Raw genomic sequence first — 18,135 nt, 5'->3', positions numbered from 1 at the left:
AAACTTAGTGAAATTCACTGTTCAAACATTCATCATATGCATTGTATTATACATCAAGAAGTTCTATGCACAAAAGTAATAAATGTGGAGAATGTTTTGTCATATATAAAAAAAGTTATAAATTTTATAAGATCTCGAGGTTTAAATCAGCGTCAATTCACTGTTTTCTTAAGTGAGTTAGATAGTGAATATTCGGGTTTGTCCTACTATACCGAGGTACGTTGGTTATCTTGCTCCAAGATTCTCAAACAATTCTGGGATTTGAAAGAAGAAATATGTCAGTTTTTAAAAACGAAAAATCAAGACGTAAGTTTGTTTTACGATCCAATATGGATACAAGATTTATCTTTCTTGGTTGATATAACCAAACACTTAACCGATTTAAATTTATCGTTACAAGCAAAAGATCATATCATTACGAACATATTTGACATAATTAAAGCATTCAAATGTCAACTAGTTCTTTGAGAAAAACAACTTAAAAATGAAGATTTGACGCACTTCCCGACGTGCAGCATGAACAAATCAAGTTTATATGATACTTGTTCATATAAAAAATACGCAGAAAAAATTGCAAATTTAACAACTGAATTTGAAACGAGGTTTAATGATTTTAGTTCACTCGAAGACAATTTTTTTTTTTTTTTTTCCTTCGATTTTTCTCAATAAGTATTGACTCAGTACCCAGCCATATGCAAATGGAGGTGATCGAGATTCAATGCAACTCAAATTTGAAAGCAAAATTCATTGAAGTGGGCGTGCCTGAATTTTACAAATATTTACCAGCCAGGTTTGAAAATACTCGAAAATTCGCATATGAAATTATTTCCATGTTTGGTAGCACTTATCGGTGCGAGCAGTTATTTTCAGTCATGAAAGGTAATAAGTCTCCTATTAGAAACCGTATTAATGATGCTCACCTTGGGTCAGCGTTGAAAGTTATCACTGCAAACAAAATTTCTCCCGAAATAGGAAAGATAATAGCAGAGAAGAGATGTCAAGTATCAGGACGTAAACATTAAATTTTTCTTGTTCTTTTCTATATAAATATATATATATGTTTATTATTGTATTATTCGAAATAAATCTGCGTTTCTATAAATATTGATTTTTTTTTTTTTTTTTTTTTTTTCGGCCCGCCTAAAGTTAAACCTTGTTTGTTTGGCCCAAGTGTACCTATGAGTTTGACATCCCTAGTCTAAAGGAACCTGGCCTGTGTTTGCGCTGCAAATGGAGAAAACCTCAAAACAATCTCGAAGCCAGTTCGTAGTACAGGTATTATGACTAAACACAAGGCAAACTATCCATGTTTCACTGGCTTTACGTTTTGGGCATTTGGAGGCAAATTCAAAGTTGTGAACGATCTGACTGTATTACTCTCATCAAAAAGAATCAGAAATGATTTATTAAAGCATTAGATTACAATTTATTTGTCCATATTTATTACATTCTCAGATTCATCTAACTGCCATGCACTTGTGCCAACATATTTTCCAATACTCAGAACATGGCTTAAAATAGTTTTCATAGCGAATTTTCTTTTTTGCATCAATAGACTGAAAGTGTTAAACAATTAATTGTAATTTTAACATTGGAAATAAAAACAAATCCTGTTGTTCCATATCAGATGAATGTGAAACTCGAGTATTTATAGAATGTTGGGCCTTAAGTTCTCAAACACCAAAAGCAAAACGAACTGGTGCATTATAGTAATGCGAAATCTGTGAGTTATCTCGCCGCAATTTAGGTGTTTTTCTGCAAATTACTTGACAGAAACGTTGCAAAATATTCAAATAATATTCTTTTAAAAGTCTGATCATTTATTAGAATTTCATGATGCACAACAACACCACGATAACAGAAGAAAGTAGTCAATTTCACCATGATTTGTGACTGATTCCCCACACGTATTAACGTTATTTAAAGAAAGAAGGATCAAAACCAGGATATATTTATAATGTCAGGGTTACCGTAAGTAAAAAAAAAAAAAAAAAAAAAAAAAAAAAAAAAGAGAAAGAAATTAACTTTTTTATCTGAATAAATATTAACGTAAAAGGCATTACTTACTCTAAATTTGTTTTCAGTCGAGAATTAAAAAGTATAAATGTTAAAAGTCCTTAGAACGTAAATATTGAATGAAATACGCAATAAAATTATTTACCAGTTCTTACAAGTATCTCAATATTTAAAAGTTCGTTTTTATTAATTTTTTAATTTCCTGTTCTAAATTAGTTTTCTAGCATTCTATTTCTTCTTTATTTTTGCTTTCTCTAGACAAGTAAGGACAAACACAAATTACTGACCGAACAAAAATGTGCGAGAAGAGAAATAGGCAATTATGATTTATTTAAAATATGATTTGATTTTTCCTTTATTAAATTATAGTGTGATTTGGTTTTTATTTTACTGTCTTGATTACATAGTGTCTATCCTTTAGCAGTCGTGTTTACCCTACTATCTTTAGAAGACCTTCTGAGAAATATTAAACTCTCGTAAAGAGCCATTAACCAACTCTTAACTTACATTTGACTAGCCCGTGATAAGTACATTGGGATTACTTCGCATAAATACATAAGTTAGACACTGTGCTGTCATTCGTTAATAGAATTAAACTGATGCTTACAGTAAATTATATTTCGGGTCTGTATAACTGCTAGTTATTTAAATTTTTTAAGTTTATTTTAATTTTTTAAGTAAAAAAGAAGTTTACATAAACTCAGTACTTTGTGTTATATAATTCTGCAATCATTTAAATTATGGTGTGTGAAGCATCGGGAGGCAGGTATGGTTGTGGAGAAGCAGAAATAATTAAAAGTGGATTACGAGTATTATTAAACAGTAACAGAAAGATGCATATGAACATAATTTTCGAACGTTTTTTGATTCGCGTATCCTATTTTAAAGCGTTTCTTCTGTTGTACTTGGACTTAGAGTTCAACTTTCCCTTCAAACTTGCTCAACATGTAAGGTATTTTCCTTCCTTTCTGCATACCTTCATGGTGTAATGGTCAGCATTCGAGAGGTTCAAGGTTCTAGTCCCGGCGAGGGCATTGCTCATTTTCCAACTCTCCTGCTTTCAAAATAACCTGATGACTCTACAGTAGCGTCCGAACTAAAAAAAGGTGGTGGATGATGATTCTCCACCACCAGGATTCGGCGATTGGGTCCCCTAATCCCCAGACGCCCTTTAAAAGTGGGAGAATATATAAGGTATTTCTCCCGCATACCTTCGTAGCATACCTTTATTTTGGAGCGGTTGTTGATTAAGTTAACTAAATTGTTAGCTTCTTCTCTCATAATAGTAATTAAAATATTTTAGAATTCTCGAACAGATAAATTGTAACTTATGTTTTGTCTAATTCTGTTTACGTACCTCGTATTAGAATGGCGCCGATATGGATGACGCAGTTTCGACTTTAAACATACTTAATAAATTCAGTCACTCTCGGTCTATTTCAACCAAACTGAATACATTTAATAATATAACATTCACACGTAAACATTTAGTAATAATTCAGGAGTACAGATAAGCATAAAATAAGAATTACAACAGTTATAGGTCAGCTACGCTTTTAGCGACCGAATCCTACGAACGACAAATCTCAAAAGCGTGTCGCCAACGCAGGGCAACGAAAAGGTAGAAATTAATTCGACAGGCGTGGAAGTGAACAAATTCTTTCAAATAAAAATACAATACTACAATATTTAGCTCCTTATGTTGAACCCGAATACATGAAAGATCATCTGATTTGGTTTGGTAAAATCTTGTAAAAATGAATGGTCTCAACGGTTCTCAACCTTTTGACTAACGCGTACCATCGAAGCAAAAAGTGAAAACCTTTAGCACCACCGCTAGAAAGTACTACTACCACCACCACTCTCGAACAAAGCTCAGATCGCATAAATTTACGAGTGTTAGAAAAAAAAAAACTCGCAGGATGTTGGAATTTCAATTTTTGAAATTTTATAGTTAAAAATACTTTACTTCCTTGCGTGCCGCCTATTTTCTCTTGCGTACCACCGGTAGAGAACCCCTGGTCTATAATATTCTACAGTATTGCGAAAGTGTAAGTATTTTTTTAATGTTTAAAAGAATTTTTCAGGCATGGTCTTATTGTCTACTTGTTCGTCAATAACCCTTTATTAGGGTAAGCAAAAGCATTTTTCATCAGAAACCGACAACGAACAATAATACCAATGTTGTAACATATCAGATCTGCATCATCCTGGATTAAGGTGCTCAGCCTCAGACATGAAATTTAAATTCCATTGGGAATTATATTATATTTTCTTTGCTTATTCACTAGTTACCTGCGTTGATTCTCTACAGTTAGCAGAAGTGAAATATCCCAATAATTTCAAAACGCGGAATGATAGATTTAAATCCTTTCATTCAAAAAGGTTTTTCCATTCAAAATGAAAAAAAAAAAAAAAAAAAAAAAAAAAAATGCTGGGTGGGCTTTACATCTATTCAAGTAATCACCGTAAGCGGTTTGCTGAGCCAATATCTGACGGGAATGAATTAAGCTTCCTCTCAATTTCTAGAAAGGTTACTGAACTTCAAGACCAACCCAAAGGCCACACGCAAAAATATATATCGGAACAGAAAGCGATATTTTTAAGCCCGCGTGATAATCCACATAAAAGCGAAATAATCCTGAAATAAAAACTATGTGACCGTGAATGCCAACACCTTACGCAAGCAAAAGCCAGGATAGCGAAAGCCCCGACAATCGCTGGTCCATGAACATCCTCTTGCAGTACAAAGGTCGCCCCGAAATGATGCCCCACCCTCTGGCGTACACAGACCAAAACACGATGACTCAATAGCCGGAAACGATGCGGACAATCCATTCTCACCCTGACCACTCACTTTCAACACCAACACAATGAGCAGAAATTCGGCAATGAAAGAGAGCCGTCTAATTGCTGCCATGGGAACATCGCGTGCTTTCATTAGCCCAATAGCTTAGTTCTTGATTTCGTATTCACCTTCAACTTGGAGTGCTTGTCGATCCCCTTATGATACACATTTGTCCTCCAGCGGTTACTTGACAAGTCTTGCCTTCAGAATGAAATAAATAAGAGTTCGTATAAGAAAAGGCTGGATATCTAGAGCCTCCACTTATGGAAAATATGATTATTTACGGCAAAGAGAAAGAAATTATTAAAGCGCAAAAGCGCTCTTTAGCCGCATGGATTAATAACACTTTAGGTAAGTGAGGCCCAAATTTTAAATTTTAGATCGAAGTATTAAATTCTGAAATTTTAATATTTTTATTTGAATAACAGATATAAAAGAAAATTTTTTCCATTGCATATTCAAAACTTTTTTTAAATTATTCATCGTCAATCACGATAGGGGTTACTAATTTAGCAATTCGAAGACAGGAATATATTAAGAATTTGGAAAAACGTAAATTATCTTGGTGGCCAAAGTATGTATGTACTTGTCCATAAAAGCATTCCTATAAAAAATAGCCAATTTAGAAATTTCAGACTTCTCTGATACAAGATAACAACTATCAAAAGCAAAATTAGACAGTGCTCACCATAAATAAATCTATTTACATCGGGAAAATACATTATAATGGATTTTTGAGATCAAAAGTAAAACGTTAATGTCGCATGGCAATAAATTCTAGTATCCTGCAACAACTTTTAATGATGTAACATATCAGAAAATATTACGTACGAATTTGTGATTTCGAAAGCTAATGAACTCCAGTTTTCCGTCCATGGGTTTAGCTTCTTTTTACTTCATTGTATGAAGTAAAAAGGAAGTATGTAAAAGTTTCAGGCAGCATACTTCAACGAAAATATCCATTTTGACCGCTATCGAATGGAATTTAACGATGGTTTTGTGTGATATCTGTACGTAAGGACAGAATAAAAGCTTCGTTTCCTCCAAAAAAATTATAAAACTGCTTTAAAATTAATTCTGAAGAGAATTTTTCGTGGCGTCTGTACGAACGTATGTACATACGTGCGTACGTACATATCTCGCATAACTCGAAAACGAGTAGCCTCAGAACGTTGAAATTTTGTATATAGGACTGCTGTAACATGTAGATGTGCACCCCGTATTTTGGTTGCAAACAGCCGCACCAAACGTATATAAATACTATATTTATATATATATCCACTTTGTTACTCGGCACAGTGATCTCAGTTTCTTTACTCTTATATGTTTGTAAATTGTACATTTTTTGCTTTAAAAAAGATTGAATTATGTTGTTCTTATCTTCCGGTTAAGGGTTTTATGCCTTTCGTAATTCTGGAAGCAATATTTGTACAAATATCAACAATTTAAAAGTTGTTTAAGTGCGGTTAAGTTTTAAATAACACGGCGGACATATTTGTTTACATTTGAAATAGCAGAATTGTAGATTTGTTGCCAATCTAGAGCTTTGCAACAACAAAAATAACGCCTTCATTTATTATTGCTAATTAAATCATGCTTAATCCTTTCTGGAATTTTTTCGAGGAAATAAGTGTTTAAGATTTACTTCGTAATTTTTAATACAGATATTTTGAGTTTTTATGTATTTTTGCCTTGTCGCGAAGTGACAACTGAATTAATTGAATGAGAAATACTAAATCGTCTGTGAAAAACTGTTTCTTTTTTGTTTTGTTTGCTTAATTTCTTTCATACATCGTTCTAGTTTTATTATAGTATTTGAATAGAACATATGGCAACGATAAGATAATTCTTCAAATGATATAAATTTTGTGCATTCAGAGTGTCCTTATAGTCAACAAATATAGTGAATTTTAAAGAATGCATTTATTCTATTGTGGTTTATGCGCTGTCGATGAACTAGATTTAATTCAATCCAATCAATTTAAATGAAATTCAAGAAAAAAATGCGTATAATTTAATATTCCGTACAAGGAAGTCATGTGGTGTACACATCAGATTTTTTACTATTGTCCTCCTTTAGAAATAAATATTTATTTTATAATGAAAATCAATCATCCTCATATATCATTTGCAGAATAATGAAAAATTGAATTTTCCTTTATTTCGAGAATACGTCAGAATTCCTATATAATATCTAAATAGCTATGTTCCACTAATTCAACTTTTTTTTCTACAAACACAGTTTCCTTAAATTAGCTAAACTGCCAATGTACAAAACATTTTCATCAAAGATTTCAATACACGTTATGTATTGAAAAAAATGAATAAATTAAAAATTATTTTGAAATCATAAAACATTTTACCCCAAACATTAACAAAATGCAGGGAAACCTATGATTATTTATGGAATACTATGAAAGGTTTCTAATTACAGACGGGTGTTACTTCCTTCTGAGATTTAACGAATAAAGTTTAAATGAAAAGTTAAAATTTATTCAAAATATTTTCAAACATAATATTATTGTCCGAATGATGCATTCGTATAATTAGCCATGTGCAGTTCATTCAAAAATTATTCAAATTAAGTTACAAAAGAAATTATCTTACTTTTTTAGTTGCAATATTTTCAAGAGGCTGTTTTCAAATCTTAAGCAGCGAAACCCATTATAGTTTGAAAAAGAAAATAGTACAGTGTTCTTTTCATTGCTAAACATTCCAATGTTTCGCATTTTTTTGTAAAATTAGATTTAATGGAAATGCTTATCTTGATGATTCATCTCCTTAATTAATAGTGTAATAAATAAGAGAACAGGCTTTATTCATATTTATCATGATTATTTATTTTCCCATTTTTTCTAAAGTAAGTAAAAAAAATACTTACTTCTAAAGTAAGTATTTTTTTTTTCAAAATACTCAAACGTTTAGTGCAAATTACAGTTGAGAACATTAATATTTGATAAGTAAAATATTCCAGAATTTTAAATCTTTTTACTTTACTGATCCAGGCTTTGTATTACAGATTTAAAATATTCTTTGTAAAACTTTCACTTATTAACTATAAAACTTTCTATGTTGTATAGATTTAGATATTCGGTAAATTAGGTTAATTTATCAGAATATAAATGTAAATCGCATGTTTCGTAAATGCTAACACAAAGCCTCTTCAATAACTAAAAAGGAAGCCCGAGTAAAAGCTATTAAATTTTAAGCTATTTCCTGGTTTTCCTAATCATTATCATAGATTGAACTAAAATATATTTTAAATATGAAACCTGTGGAATTAAAAGCGATAAAATTTGAATTAAGCTTTTATTCAATAAACAAAACCTTTGATTAAAATTGTTTTTGAATTCTAGCATTTGAAATGAGCATAAATAGTGTAATAGAATTTCACTTTTAATACCGCAGCTAAAACTTACAATAAAATATTACATCCCACAGTTAATATAAATTTTGAATAATAAATATTTAACAATATTTCAGAGTCATCTAATATTTAACAGCATTTCAAATATTCGAAATCGAGAAGCCTTCAAACTTAAATTAAAAATTGGCTTTAAAAAAAATAGCAAACAAAATACGATTTTTGAAAAGTTGAAGGCTATTGTAAGAAGTGCTCATGTATTTAAAGTTTAAATTACTTTAAATAATAATGCAATCCATTCTTTTCTTCTCATAAAGAAACTGAGTTTAGGGAAATTATTCACCGAAATAGATTTATAACTCTTCATAAAAAAAATAAATTGACAGAATGTCATGTATTTTGTTTGTTAATTCAATTTAAATTGAATTTGTCCGGCATTTGAAAGAGAATTTACAAGCTAGAAAAACAAATATTCAAGTTAACGTTTCCCACTATTTTAAGAGCAGGTCTTTTCCTTTTCTCTTCAGTAATAAAGAAACCAAATCTATGAAAAATGCAGTATGGTTCTATGTCTTTTCATCTGACCCATATATCTACACTTTTATTTCATGAAAAATGATAAGTAAATAGAAGCAAGATATAATAATTGCATATTTACAAATATAATCATCAAAACAAAAGCCCCTATGAATAATCATCCATTCACATATTAGAAGCATACATACAAGGTACATGCAGAGTACAAAAAAATATTAAAGCGAATAAAAAATTTAATATTTTTACATATGTATTGTTTTAATTTGACATATGAAATACCTGTCTTGGCAAAATACAATCTGTAGTGTACTTCAGAATAACTATGTCTAATAAAAATACTTATAGAAATAAACATTATGCTTGCTTCAATTTCACTTTCTTAGGCATTTCTCAATATTACTATCTTTTTTATTATATAGGAACTTAAATATTAAATTATTTGATTAATATTTGGTAAGTATATGGCAAAAGTCAAGACACTTCATTGTTGTCATCTACATACAAGAAAAACATTACAAGTGTTGATTTTTCATTACTTTTGGAAGATTTTGTTAAATTAATTTATTATAAGAGATAGTAAAATCTGCTGCTGCGGGGTGCTTTAATTTTTCCGTTGTCAAAAAAGTGATTCTTTAAGAGAGTCCGCAGATGAATTTTATTTTGTTTTCATTAATTTCCACTGTTGGAAATATACTTTTTAAAAATACTTGTTGGAAAATTTATAATATACTTGTTGGAAGTATACTTTCACTTCCTGCTGATGAGTGTGGGAGGCTTAACTCAATGCACATAAAACAAGCTTTAACTAATGTTAAATTGCGATACATTAGCTCTCCTACAGTACTTTTCATTTCAGAAATTTGTGAAAAAAAACTGTGAATTCTTGAATTTTTTCAGCTCTTCTATATACTTTCTTTTAAGATCTTCACAGCCATTTACCTTAATAATATATTACGGAAATTTTAAACGCGTTTTAATATGAAGAGAGTCTGATTCTAAAATTCAGCATCGCATAAACTTTTACAGGATTTTTAAAATTTATCCGTTTGAAAATTTGATTAAAAACCCAACGTAGATCCTAAAGTACCTCATTGTCTCTGTCTGGAACTCATCTTTCTTTTAAACTTATTTTAGAAAGGTCCTCCTCTCGCCTTTTTCTTATATCTAAAAATTGAGCATTGCTGCTGGATTTATCTCTTCATTTGCTGTTATTTATTAAGATATTATTAATATTAAGATATTTCCATCATTAAGATATCATGTTTGTTATGATACTGTATTATAAGATATTGTTATTATAATATATCATAGTTAAGATTTTGTAAAACAATTTTTCATCGTCATTTTCATTATAATTTTTATCAAAAAGACTGGAAGATTATGGTGATATTTATTGCCATAGGAATATAAATTTGAAATTGCCATTTTGGTAGGATTAACGATAAAAAGAGAAACTAAGCCCCGATTAAAGGATTTTATATTGCAATTCAAAATTATTTGGCTTGTTAAATACCGCTTCCTACTTAAAGGTAAAACTTAAATTCATATGTCTAATGTTCATGTTATTTTTTAATTAATTAATTATTATTTTGATCAGTATTCGATAAGAAAAATGCGCCAGATATAAAGATAAACATACTAGAACTAAAAAAAATCGCAAAACTTACTAGAATAATCCTTCTGATGTTGACACCTTAGAAAATGATTGACAAGAGTAGTGAAAAGAATCTAAAAGCAATTGTTGGCAATAATTGCTATTGTGCAAAACGTAAGACCTTAAATTTCCCTGTGCTTCCTCACATAGCAATCTTAAAACCATTTGAGAATTTAAAAGACAATTTAAATAATTTGTTATTGGTTAACAGACAGAGACACTTAAAAACCAATAAACTCTCTTCTTAATAATATAAATCCTTATATTGCATTTTTAGTTATGTATTTAACTGTAAAAATTAAAATACATTTAATTTATGATTTACCTAACTGTAAATTTTTATGAACATTTGCAGTGTTATTGTCATTAATAAAAAATGTTTCTAATGCCATATGTTAAGTGAAGAATCATTTATATTTTTTAAATTTCTACGACGTTTTCCTTTTTAAAATATTTTTAATATTGTTTTATTCTTTTAATTGTAAACTCTTCCTTTTGATGTGTTAGACTTCAGTGTAAAATCCTCTAAACGGTCATTTTCTTGTTTTTTCAAACTTACTTACTTCGAAAAGGATTTTTCTAGATTTCCTTTTGGTGAACATTTCTTTCACATTAATCAAAGATTTGCTGAATTTGAGGTTATCATAGTCAAATCTCTGAATAATTAAACTTAACGGGATATTGCATTCAAATTTGAAATTTATAAGGATCTCACTTTCTCTAACTCACGACATTAGTTTCAAACTTTAAAGCTAAGCAGTTTTTATCATTAATTTGAGCTTGTTATCTTTATTTGATGTCATTTTCTTCAAATCTCATTATAGTACGAGTTTTTAAACGAGAAATTTAAGTTCCTAAATGTGTTTAGTTTCCAAATAAATTTTATTACAAATTAAAAAGCTTTAGTTATAAAACTTTCGCAAAATAAAATCAAAGCAAAATAAGATTTGCTCAAAGTAAAACATAAAGAGAAAAAATTTTGAATCTCTGATATATCTATTAAGAACTATTTTCTTATGCAGAAAACAATTTTTGTCTTAATGATAGCATATTAAAACTCCTGTCTTATCCACTTCCTTGTAACCGAATCCGGTCTGCCAATTGTCAAGTTGTAAACTGAAAATTCTAATTAGTTTAATTTTCATTAAAATCATATTTAAACTTCTTATATCTAACAAATTAAAATATTTAAGGAAACAAGTACTGAATACGTTATTTTAACAATAATTTCAAAATTTTTTTCTATGTGTAATATTTTTAAAACAATATACAAAAGTAATATATATATACGCAAAAGAATTTCATCTTCCGCTCACGAGTGAATTGTTGCTTTCATATTTTCTTGGTTTTGTTCCGCAAAAGTCAGGAAACTCAGTAACTCAGCTATAAGAAGTTTCGGTTTAAAGTATTCAACAAACAGCCTATTGGGGTGTTATGCCATCACTTCCGAGTCTTCTTTCCTTTCCACAATACCCGTATCAAGCTAACTAAGTCAGCTACTGCTGACATACCTTCCTTTTTCTGATCGCATTTCAGGTGTATCTGGAGAAGATGTAGATTCGTTTAGCTACGGCTGGCCATTGCGGTAAGATACCAAAGCACAAGTTAAAATAATAGCAAACTGCTGTGCTGAGCATGGTCTATGCATTAAACCTTAAATTTGAATAGGCTGACAACCTATCCCTTGTTATGTTATTTTGTCAAAAGGAGCAGAATCCTTAATTAATGTAACTTGATCTCGCCGTTCCTCGCGAACTCGGAAACTCTCTACGCGGTTTCAGCTACACTAATTATAAAAATCAATTACCAATTGTTACTAATAATAAGACCACTAGTCTAGAAATAGATAAGTATTTTCGTTAACAAAAGTGGGCGTTTTCACTAGCTATGATGAAACAAACATACGCTAATGAAAACGGGCTGAGAACTTCTGTTCTAGATGAATTTTCGCCTATTCTTTGATTCCCCCCTCCAATTCGTATTGTCTCAATTCCTCCAGGGAATTTGTGCGTGAAGTTTCCTTCCCTGGTCGTTTTCGATTTTTTCGTTTTAAGCATTCATTAATTTTTTGGTTTACCCTGTTTTTTTCCCTAAGGAAATATCGTTGGGTTTCATTCGTTTAGTATAAATCTGCCTTCATCGTTCTTTTCCCGCTTGGCAAAGAAACATTTTATTCGTTCGAAAAATCTGCTGCAATCTGTGCCGATGAATAAATAAATAATTTTTTAGTAATTCATTGTTTTTTAAGGTGTTATGTACAGTGAAATCCTGCCATTGTAAAATAAAGTAGGTAGTTATTATGTATCAATTAAGGATTTAAATTTAAAAATGGGGAAAGTCTATTTGCCTAAAATAATGAAATGAAATTAAACTTCTTAACATTACAGGAATGAATAGTTATAACCCCTTGTGAATTCTCAAAGAAAACTGCAATTCAGTAGAACACAATACAAGAAATATTTTGGAAACAAAATATAAAATGCATTTCATGAATATGTAAACATGTTTCGTGTTATGAAAAAGCCTAAAATTACTTTTAAGTGGTAAAGGGGAAGTAATGAATTACAAGTGGAAACAAATTGATGTAATATCATAGAAAGTAACTTTTAAAGAATAAAAAAAGCATAACTAACACTTATAGAAATTAATTCCGAATCCATTCCGACTTCTAGAATATTCATGGAACAGCATCACAAAAGGATATAATACTACAATATTTTGTCAGAATTTTCAAAGATTGTAAGCATGATTTTGTTATTTTCAAATAGGTATAGTATTTCATCTCTTGATGGATGTTGTAGAGACATTACGTTATTATTTTGCAGAAGACATGAAAAATAAGCAATGCCCTCGCCTGGGCTCGAACCACGGATCTCTCGAATACGCGCCAAGTGTGCTCACCACTACACCACGAAGACATGCTAAGAAGGTGGGGGAAATACCTTATATACACTCTCTTTAGTTCGGGCGCCACTGTAGAGACGTTAGTTTATTCTGAAACAGGTAAACAAACTATGAAACATGAAAAATAAGCAATGCCCTCGCCGGGACTCGAACCACGGACCTTTCGAATACGCGCCGAGTATTCTGACCACTTCATCACGAGGGCATGCTAAGAAGGCGAGAGAAATACCTTATAATGTGAGTCTATGAAATTTGCTGATGTAAAGTTTAAGAAAAGGCTTCTTAATTATTTCATTGAAATTTACTTCCTACAAATTTTATTATTTTTTTAATAGGTGTAACCGTCGTTCATGCTGACAATCTGATACAAAAGCTATCCACTGGTGTCATTTTGTGTAGATTGGCAAAATGCATACAGTCGAAAGTAGATGAATTTCGGCAATACTATGAAAAGTCAGAAGTAAGTTAAAATTTCATAAATTTGTTTCATTAACTGTGATATTCGTGGAACTGTAACTTTATTCAAAGCAATATTCACAAAAATCAGTCAAGCACTGGACTGACTGTATGCTTTGATAGGTAAAGATGCAAATGAACTACAATTCTTTTGTATAATTCGTTTCTCGCATTTACAGTCCATATATAAATATATAGAGAAATCTCAAATTAATATGATATATATTATTAAAATCTCGCATAGGCTACAAAAATTAATTAATCAAGAGATAATAATTAAATCGAAATCAAATTACGAAAGATGAGCTACTTCCTAGTGGGAAATACACATATTAAAATAAAAACATGCACAATTCAATTTACGAAAACAATTCTATAAAATTTAAAAAATACTGATTTAAGATAAAAAATATGTAATAAATTATAAAAATTGCTTAGGATAATTTGATTTTTTTCAAGGAACAACGGAAGAATTTTCAAAGAAAATTTACTCAAAATTAAGATAATTAAAATGTTTTAAAAATGCAAAAAAAATTAATTTTTTTAAGTTTTTTAAAATATTTATTAAATATGAAGAAATGCTTGGTTTTGGTTTATTTGATTAAAGTAAAGCTTAAGCATTCCAGGGCTATATGCCTGAGGGATGCCTTCTTGGAGGGGGAAACTGGTTCATAACATACACGTTACACATGGAAAAACATGAAAACACCCATGCAGCCAGAGCGTTCACCGGGATTCCAACCCTGGACCGAACTATCAGTGCTTAGCGACTTTATCTCTCTGCCACTGCTGGGTTCATTAATAATAGGAACTGAAGTTGTAGAAATGTTGACAATATTGTTGATTTTATTGCTGAGATGATAAATGGAGTTTTCTATATCTCCGTAGTTATCAAGGTGGATAGTGTTATTGATATTTTTCATGATATTTTAAATTTTTTCAATTTGAACTATTTTTGTATTTTTCTATACACGGATAGAGTCCGTAGAAGTCAAAATTTACGAGATCGGGATCAGAAAAAACATCTTCGATATCTTCCAGAAAAGGGTTTGATGAACGTGTTTCATGATAACAGTGTCCAGAATATCACTTGTACATGTTTGATAATATCTTGTGAGGCAGCTGCCGCCTAGAATTGTCAGATTATCAGCAAAATGTTTCAGAGGCCTTCTACTCAAAATTTCCATGGCAGGTATTCCATTCAGGATGTTTGACATTGAAGTCTCCTGCAATAATGTTAGAGAGATCCGAGATGGTTATGATTTAGTAAATCTTGCCGATTGATGATGTTTCTGTGAAGTTTTTAGACTACTATAAATAGGAACTGTTCCTTGGTGCTACTGTACATGATCGCTGCAGAGTTCTCGATCTGAACAGAAAGCGGGAGCTCATAAATTGAACACTTTATATAATTTTTTAATAATCAGTACAGTGGTATGTTGTCTATCATTTCTTACGACATTATAATCTTGTAGCTTGAGTTTTTGCTTGGCCGAAGATAAATTTCGTGAACATCAGTTTTGTATTTTCTCAAATAATTGATTACTTTATGTATGGTGATATCTTATGAAGCAATTGGGCTCTAGAAATTTCAAATTATCTTCGCAGTCCATCGGCATTGAAGTAACAAGGTTTTAAATAGCAATTAATTGCCTCGTTCTTGTTAATCGGCAGTTATAGGGCATTAAAATCCATAAGTAACAATAAATTAAAATTAAAATTAAAATTACCTAATGTGTAATTTTCGTAAAAATAAGTTAATAAAATTGAGTGTAATTTGATTATTGATGAGAGTGATTTTTAAGATATTGAATTTCATGTTTAATGTCTATATATCTCTATATATAAATGTTGTATGATCTTAAATTCACTTAGTGCGAAATAGAGTTATTCTACTACTTGCGCAATTGCTGCAAAGTAAGTTAATAATAATTTATTTAATAAATATTGATTATATTATCTCCTAAGATTAATTTTAGTAAAATTATCTTAAAAGAATAAATCCATAGTTAGTAAGTTTAATTCCGAAAATTGTTTTAAAGTAACTTGAATGTAAATTGTTAAAAATGTTTAACGGGGACTTGAATTAAATCATGAATAAAATAATTTCAATTGTAAAAAGAAATTAAGTAAGTAATCATTGCTATTGTTCGGAAATTAGTTGACTTTTCAAGGGAAACAAACCAGTTCAATGAACAATAATTAAGAAATAAATACGAAGGTGTTTCGTCCTTACTCAAGTAATAAGGCGATGCCAAACCTGCAATTCAAGCTAGGCCAAATATTTCCATTAATTGAAGGGATCAAGAACCAATGCAGAGCACCAAAGAACTCATTCCGATTAAGCATTTTCGCTAATTCAATTTTGAGTGAAAAGCAATTTCTGCAGTAAAATTGATAAATTACTCCATTAATTGTCCCCCGACACCCTCGTGTTTATGCATTTTAATTCAAAACTATTTGTAAAAATTATTTGTCTGTGTGTGTATGATAAAAATATGTAAATCAGCTTTATAGTTCATTTTAGTAATACACTTATAATTCCTCATTTTTAATTTGGATGTTTCCTCTCTGTGTTCTAAAAATAATAACTTTTCTGGACTGCGACTTTTTTTAATTAATCGATGTCACATAGCTTGCGTAACACTGATGATGTAGTTAATTCCGAACCTAAACTCTGAGAATTGAAACCTTTCTAAACTAAATCAAAACCTTTTTCGTAATAGACTGCCATATTGGATAAATGCGCCTTCAACTGCTTGGACTGCTTGCACTTCAGATGCTTCTGCTTGGACGCTGTTTCGCTATGCTCTCTTCCTATCGCAATAGTATCAAAAATGTAAATGTTCTGGAAATAGGCACGATTAGAGTGCCCCGTAAATTGTGGCCACAAATGTTAATTGAAATTAAAATGACTCAGCTGCCAAGTTTCCTAATCACTACGGATTCAACATTTTAGCAAACAACGCAATCAGAATTCTTCCTCTTGAATATCGATGTTGAATATCGATTCTATGAATTCTACTCGCTGCGCCATAAATATTGCTACTACGTCTTTTTTCTTCATTATATATATATATGTATATGTATATATATATATATACTATATAAAAAAGTAAATTCTTCAAGCTATTGCCTATGAGCTAAAGTGATACTGCGGTTCCTTTGCAAAGTAGTTTAAACATAAAGTAAAGATCCAATTGTAATTCAAAAAGTAAAAACACAATATGTATGAAATACTAATAAAAAAATTAGAAAAAATGTGAAAGCTTAACTTGATTCAAACTTAAAAGTTAATATGCATGTAGAATAAAGTTTAAACTATCACTAAATATGCATTTCTCTTGAAAAGTCCCTGGTGATATTCGAATTAGGCTAATTTTCCATTTACCGCTGCTTTGTTATTGTTTTTTAACATAATGTTTTTGTAATATTTTTTCTAATATATTTTAAAAAACAGCTTCGTAGTTGCATGAGACGAAATAACGGAGAAGAGAAGCTTTCAGTCATGAAGGTTGGTTCGATATAGATTTATTTCGTAACAAGATAAACCTTGATACACATAAACACGTTCACACATCGTCATTTATGGGTGTGCTATGCACCCCAGAATTTCATATAGCTATATACATCTTTAAACAATGAACAGAACTATGTAAAGCACACTTTCATAGCAGAAAGAGAAGTGGGGGCAAAGGACTACGCAATTAATAACATCGATATTATTAAACGTGGTTCCTTTGTTTAAATATTTCATTGCTGACTTCACAAACTCTAGGATAAAGTTCATAGCTCTGAATAGTTGGTACGTTCTAGAACAGGAATGTCGAGCCCGTAGGCCGCATGCGGACTAAAGCAAGTATTAGTGGGGCCCAAAAAGCGTAGTGCAGAAGAAATATCAACACCCGAAACGCCGATTATACATCTTATGCTGTTGCGATCGGCGTTTGAGGCTAGTTTTCAAAGTGGACGTACGTGTGGTTTGAGGCTCTTAGTATTTTTCGGCAAGGTGAGGATATCAAGACTAGTATTCCCAGCGTTTCTTGTCTTCAAGCTGCAATATATTCCAACGATGTTCTATTTTCAAGTGCTTTAAGGTGTGTTTAAAGTCGTGCAGAGTGCTCAGATGCTATTTCAAGATACGTGAGGAATTTTCGCCTACATTTTGTTACATCTTTAGTGGAATTACGATACGTTAAGTGAGTATGTCGGGTGAAAAATCAGTTTGGTACTTCAGCATTGTGTTCCTACGCATGACATAATCTCTGCAGCATAGTATCATTCTCTTTGTTGATCTTTTTATAAATCATACCTACCTCGCTGAAGACAAATATTCCTCGCTGCACAGTCATACAT

The 18,135-nt window shown here is 30.8% G+C and overlaps 1 protein-coding gene across 2 annotated transcripts in view; it reads left to right on the top strand.

The window, feature by feature from the left end:
- LOC118184284 (uncharacterized) overlaps positions 1–18,135 on the top strand; it is a 121,815-nt gene that overhangs the window by 62,647 nt on the left and 41,033 nt on the right. The window contains exons 1-2 of one of the 2 annotated variants that reach the window (XM_035353933.2): positions 4,865–5,215; positions 13,659–13,783. In XM_035353933.2, the coding sequence (XP_035209824.1) occupies positions 5,128–5,215; positions 13,659–13,783 (213 nt within the window). In that variant the 5' untranslated portion in view covers positions 4,865–5,127. Of the gene's footprint in view, positions 1–4,864; positions 5,216–13,658; positions 13,784–18,135 lie in introns of those variants that run through there. The other variant, XM_035353935.2, reaches the window with a different exon arrangement.

This window comes from Stegodyphus dumicola, chromosome 1 (genome assembly GCF_044657685.1).
Source record: "Stegodyphus dumicola isolate Sdum_Otavi_A_Nest chromosome 1, ASM4465768v1".
NCBI classification, from domain to species: Eukaryota; Metazoa; Arthropoda; class Arachnida; order Araneae; family Eresidae; genus Stegodyphus; species Stegodyphus dumicola.
Note: the sequence above shows the minus strand (reverse complement) of the source record. Positions and strands in the feature narration are given on the sequence as shown.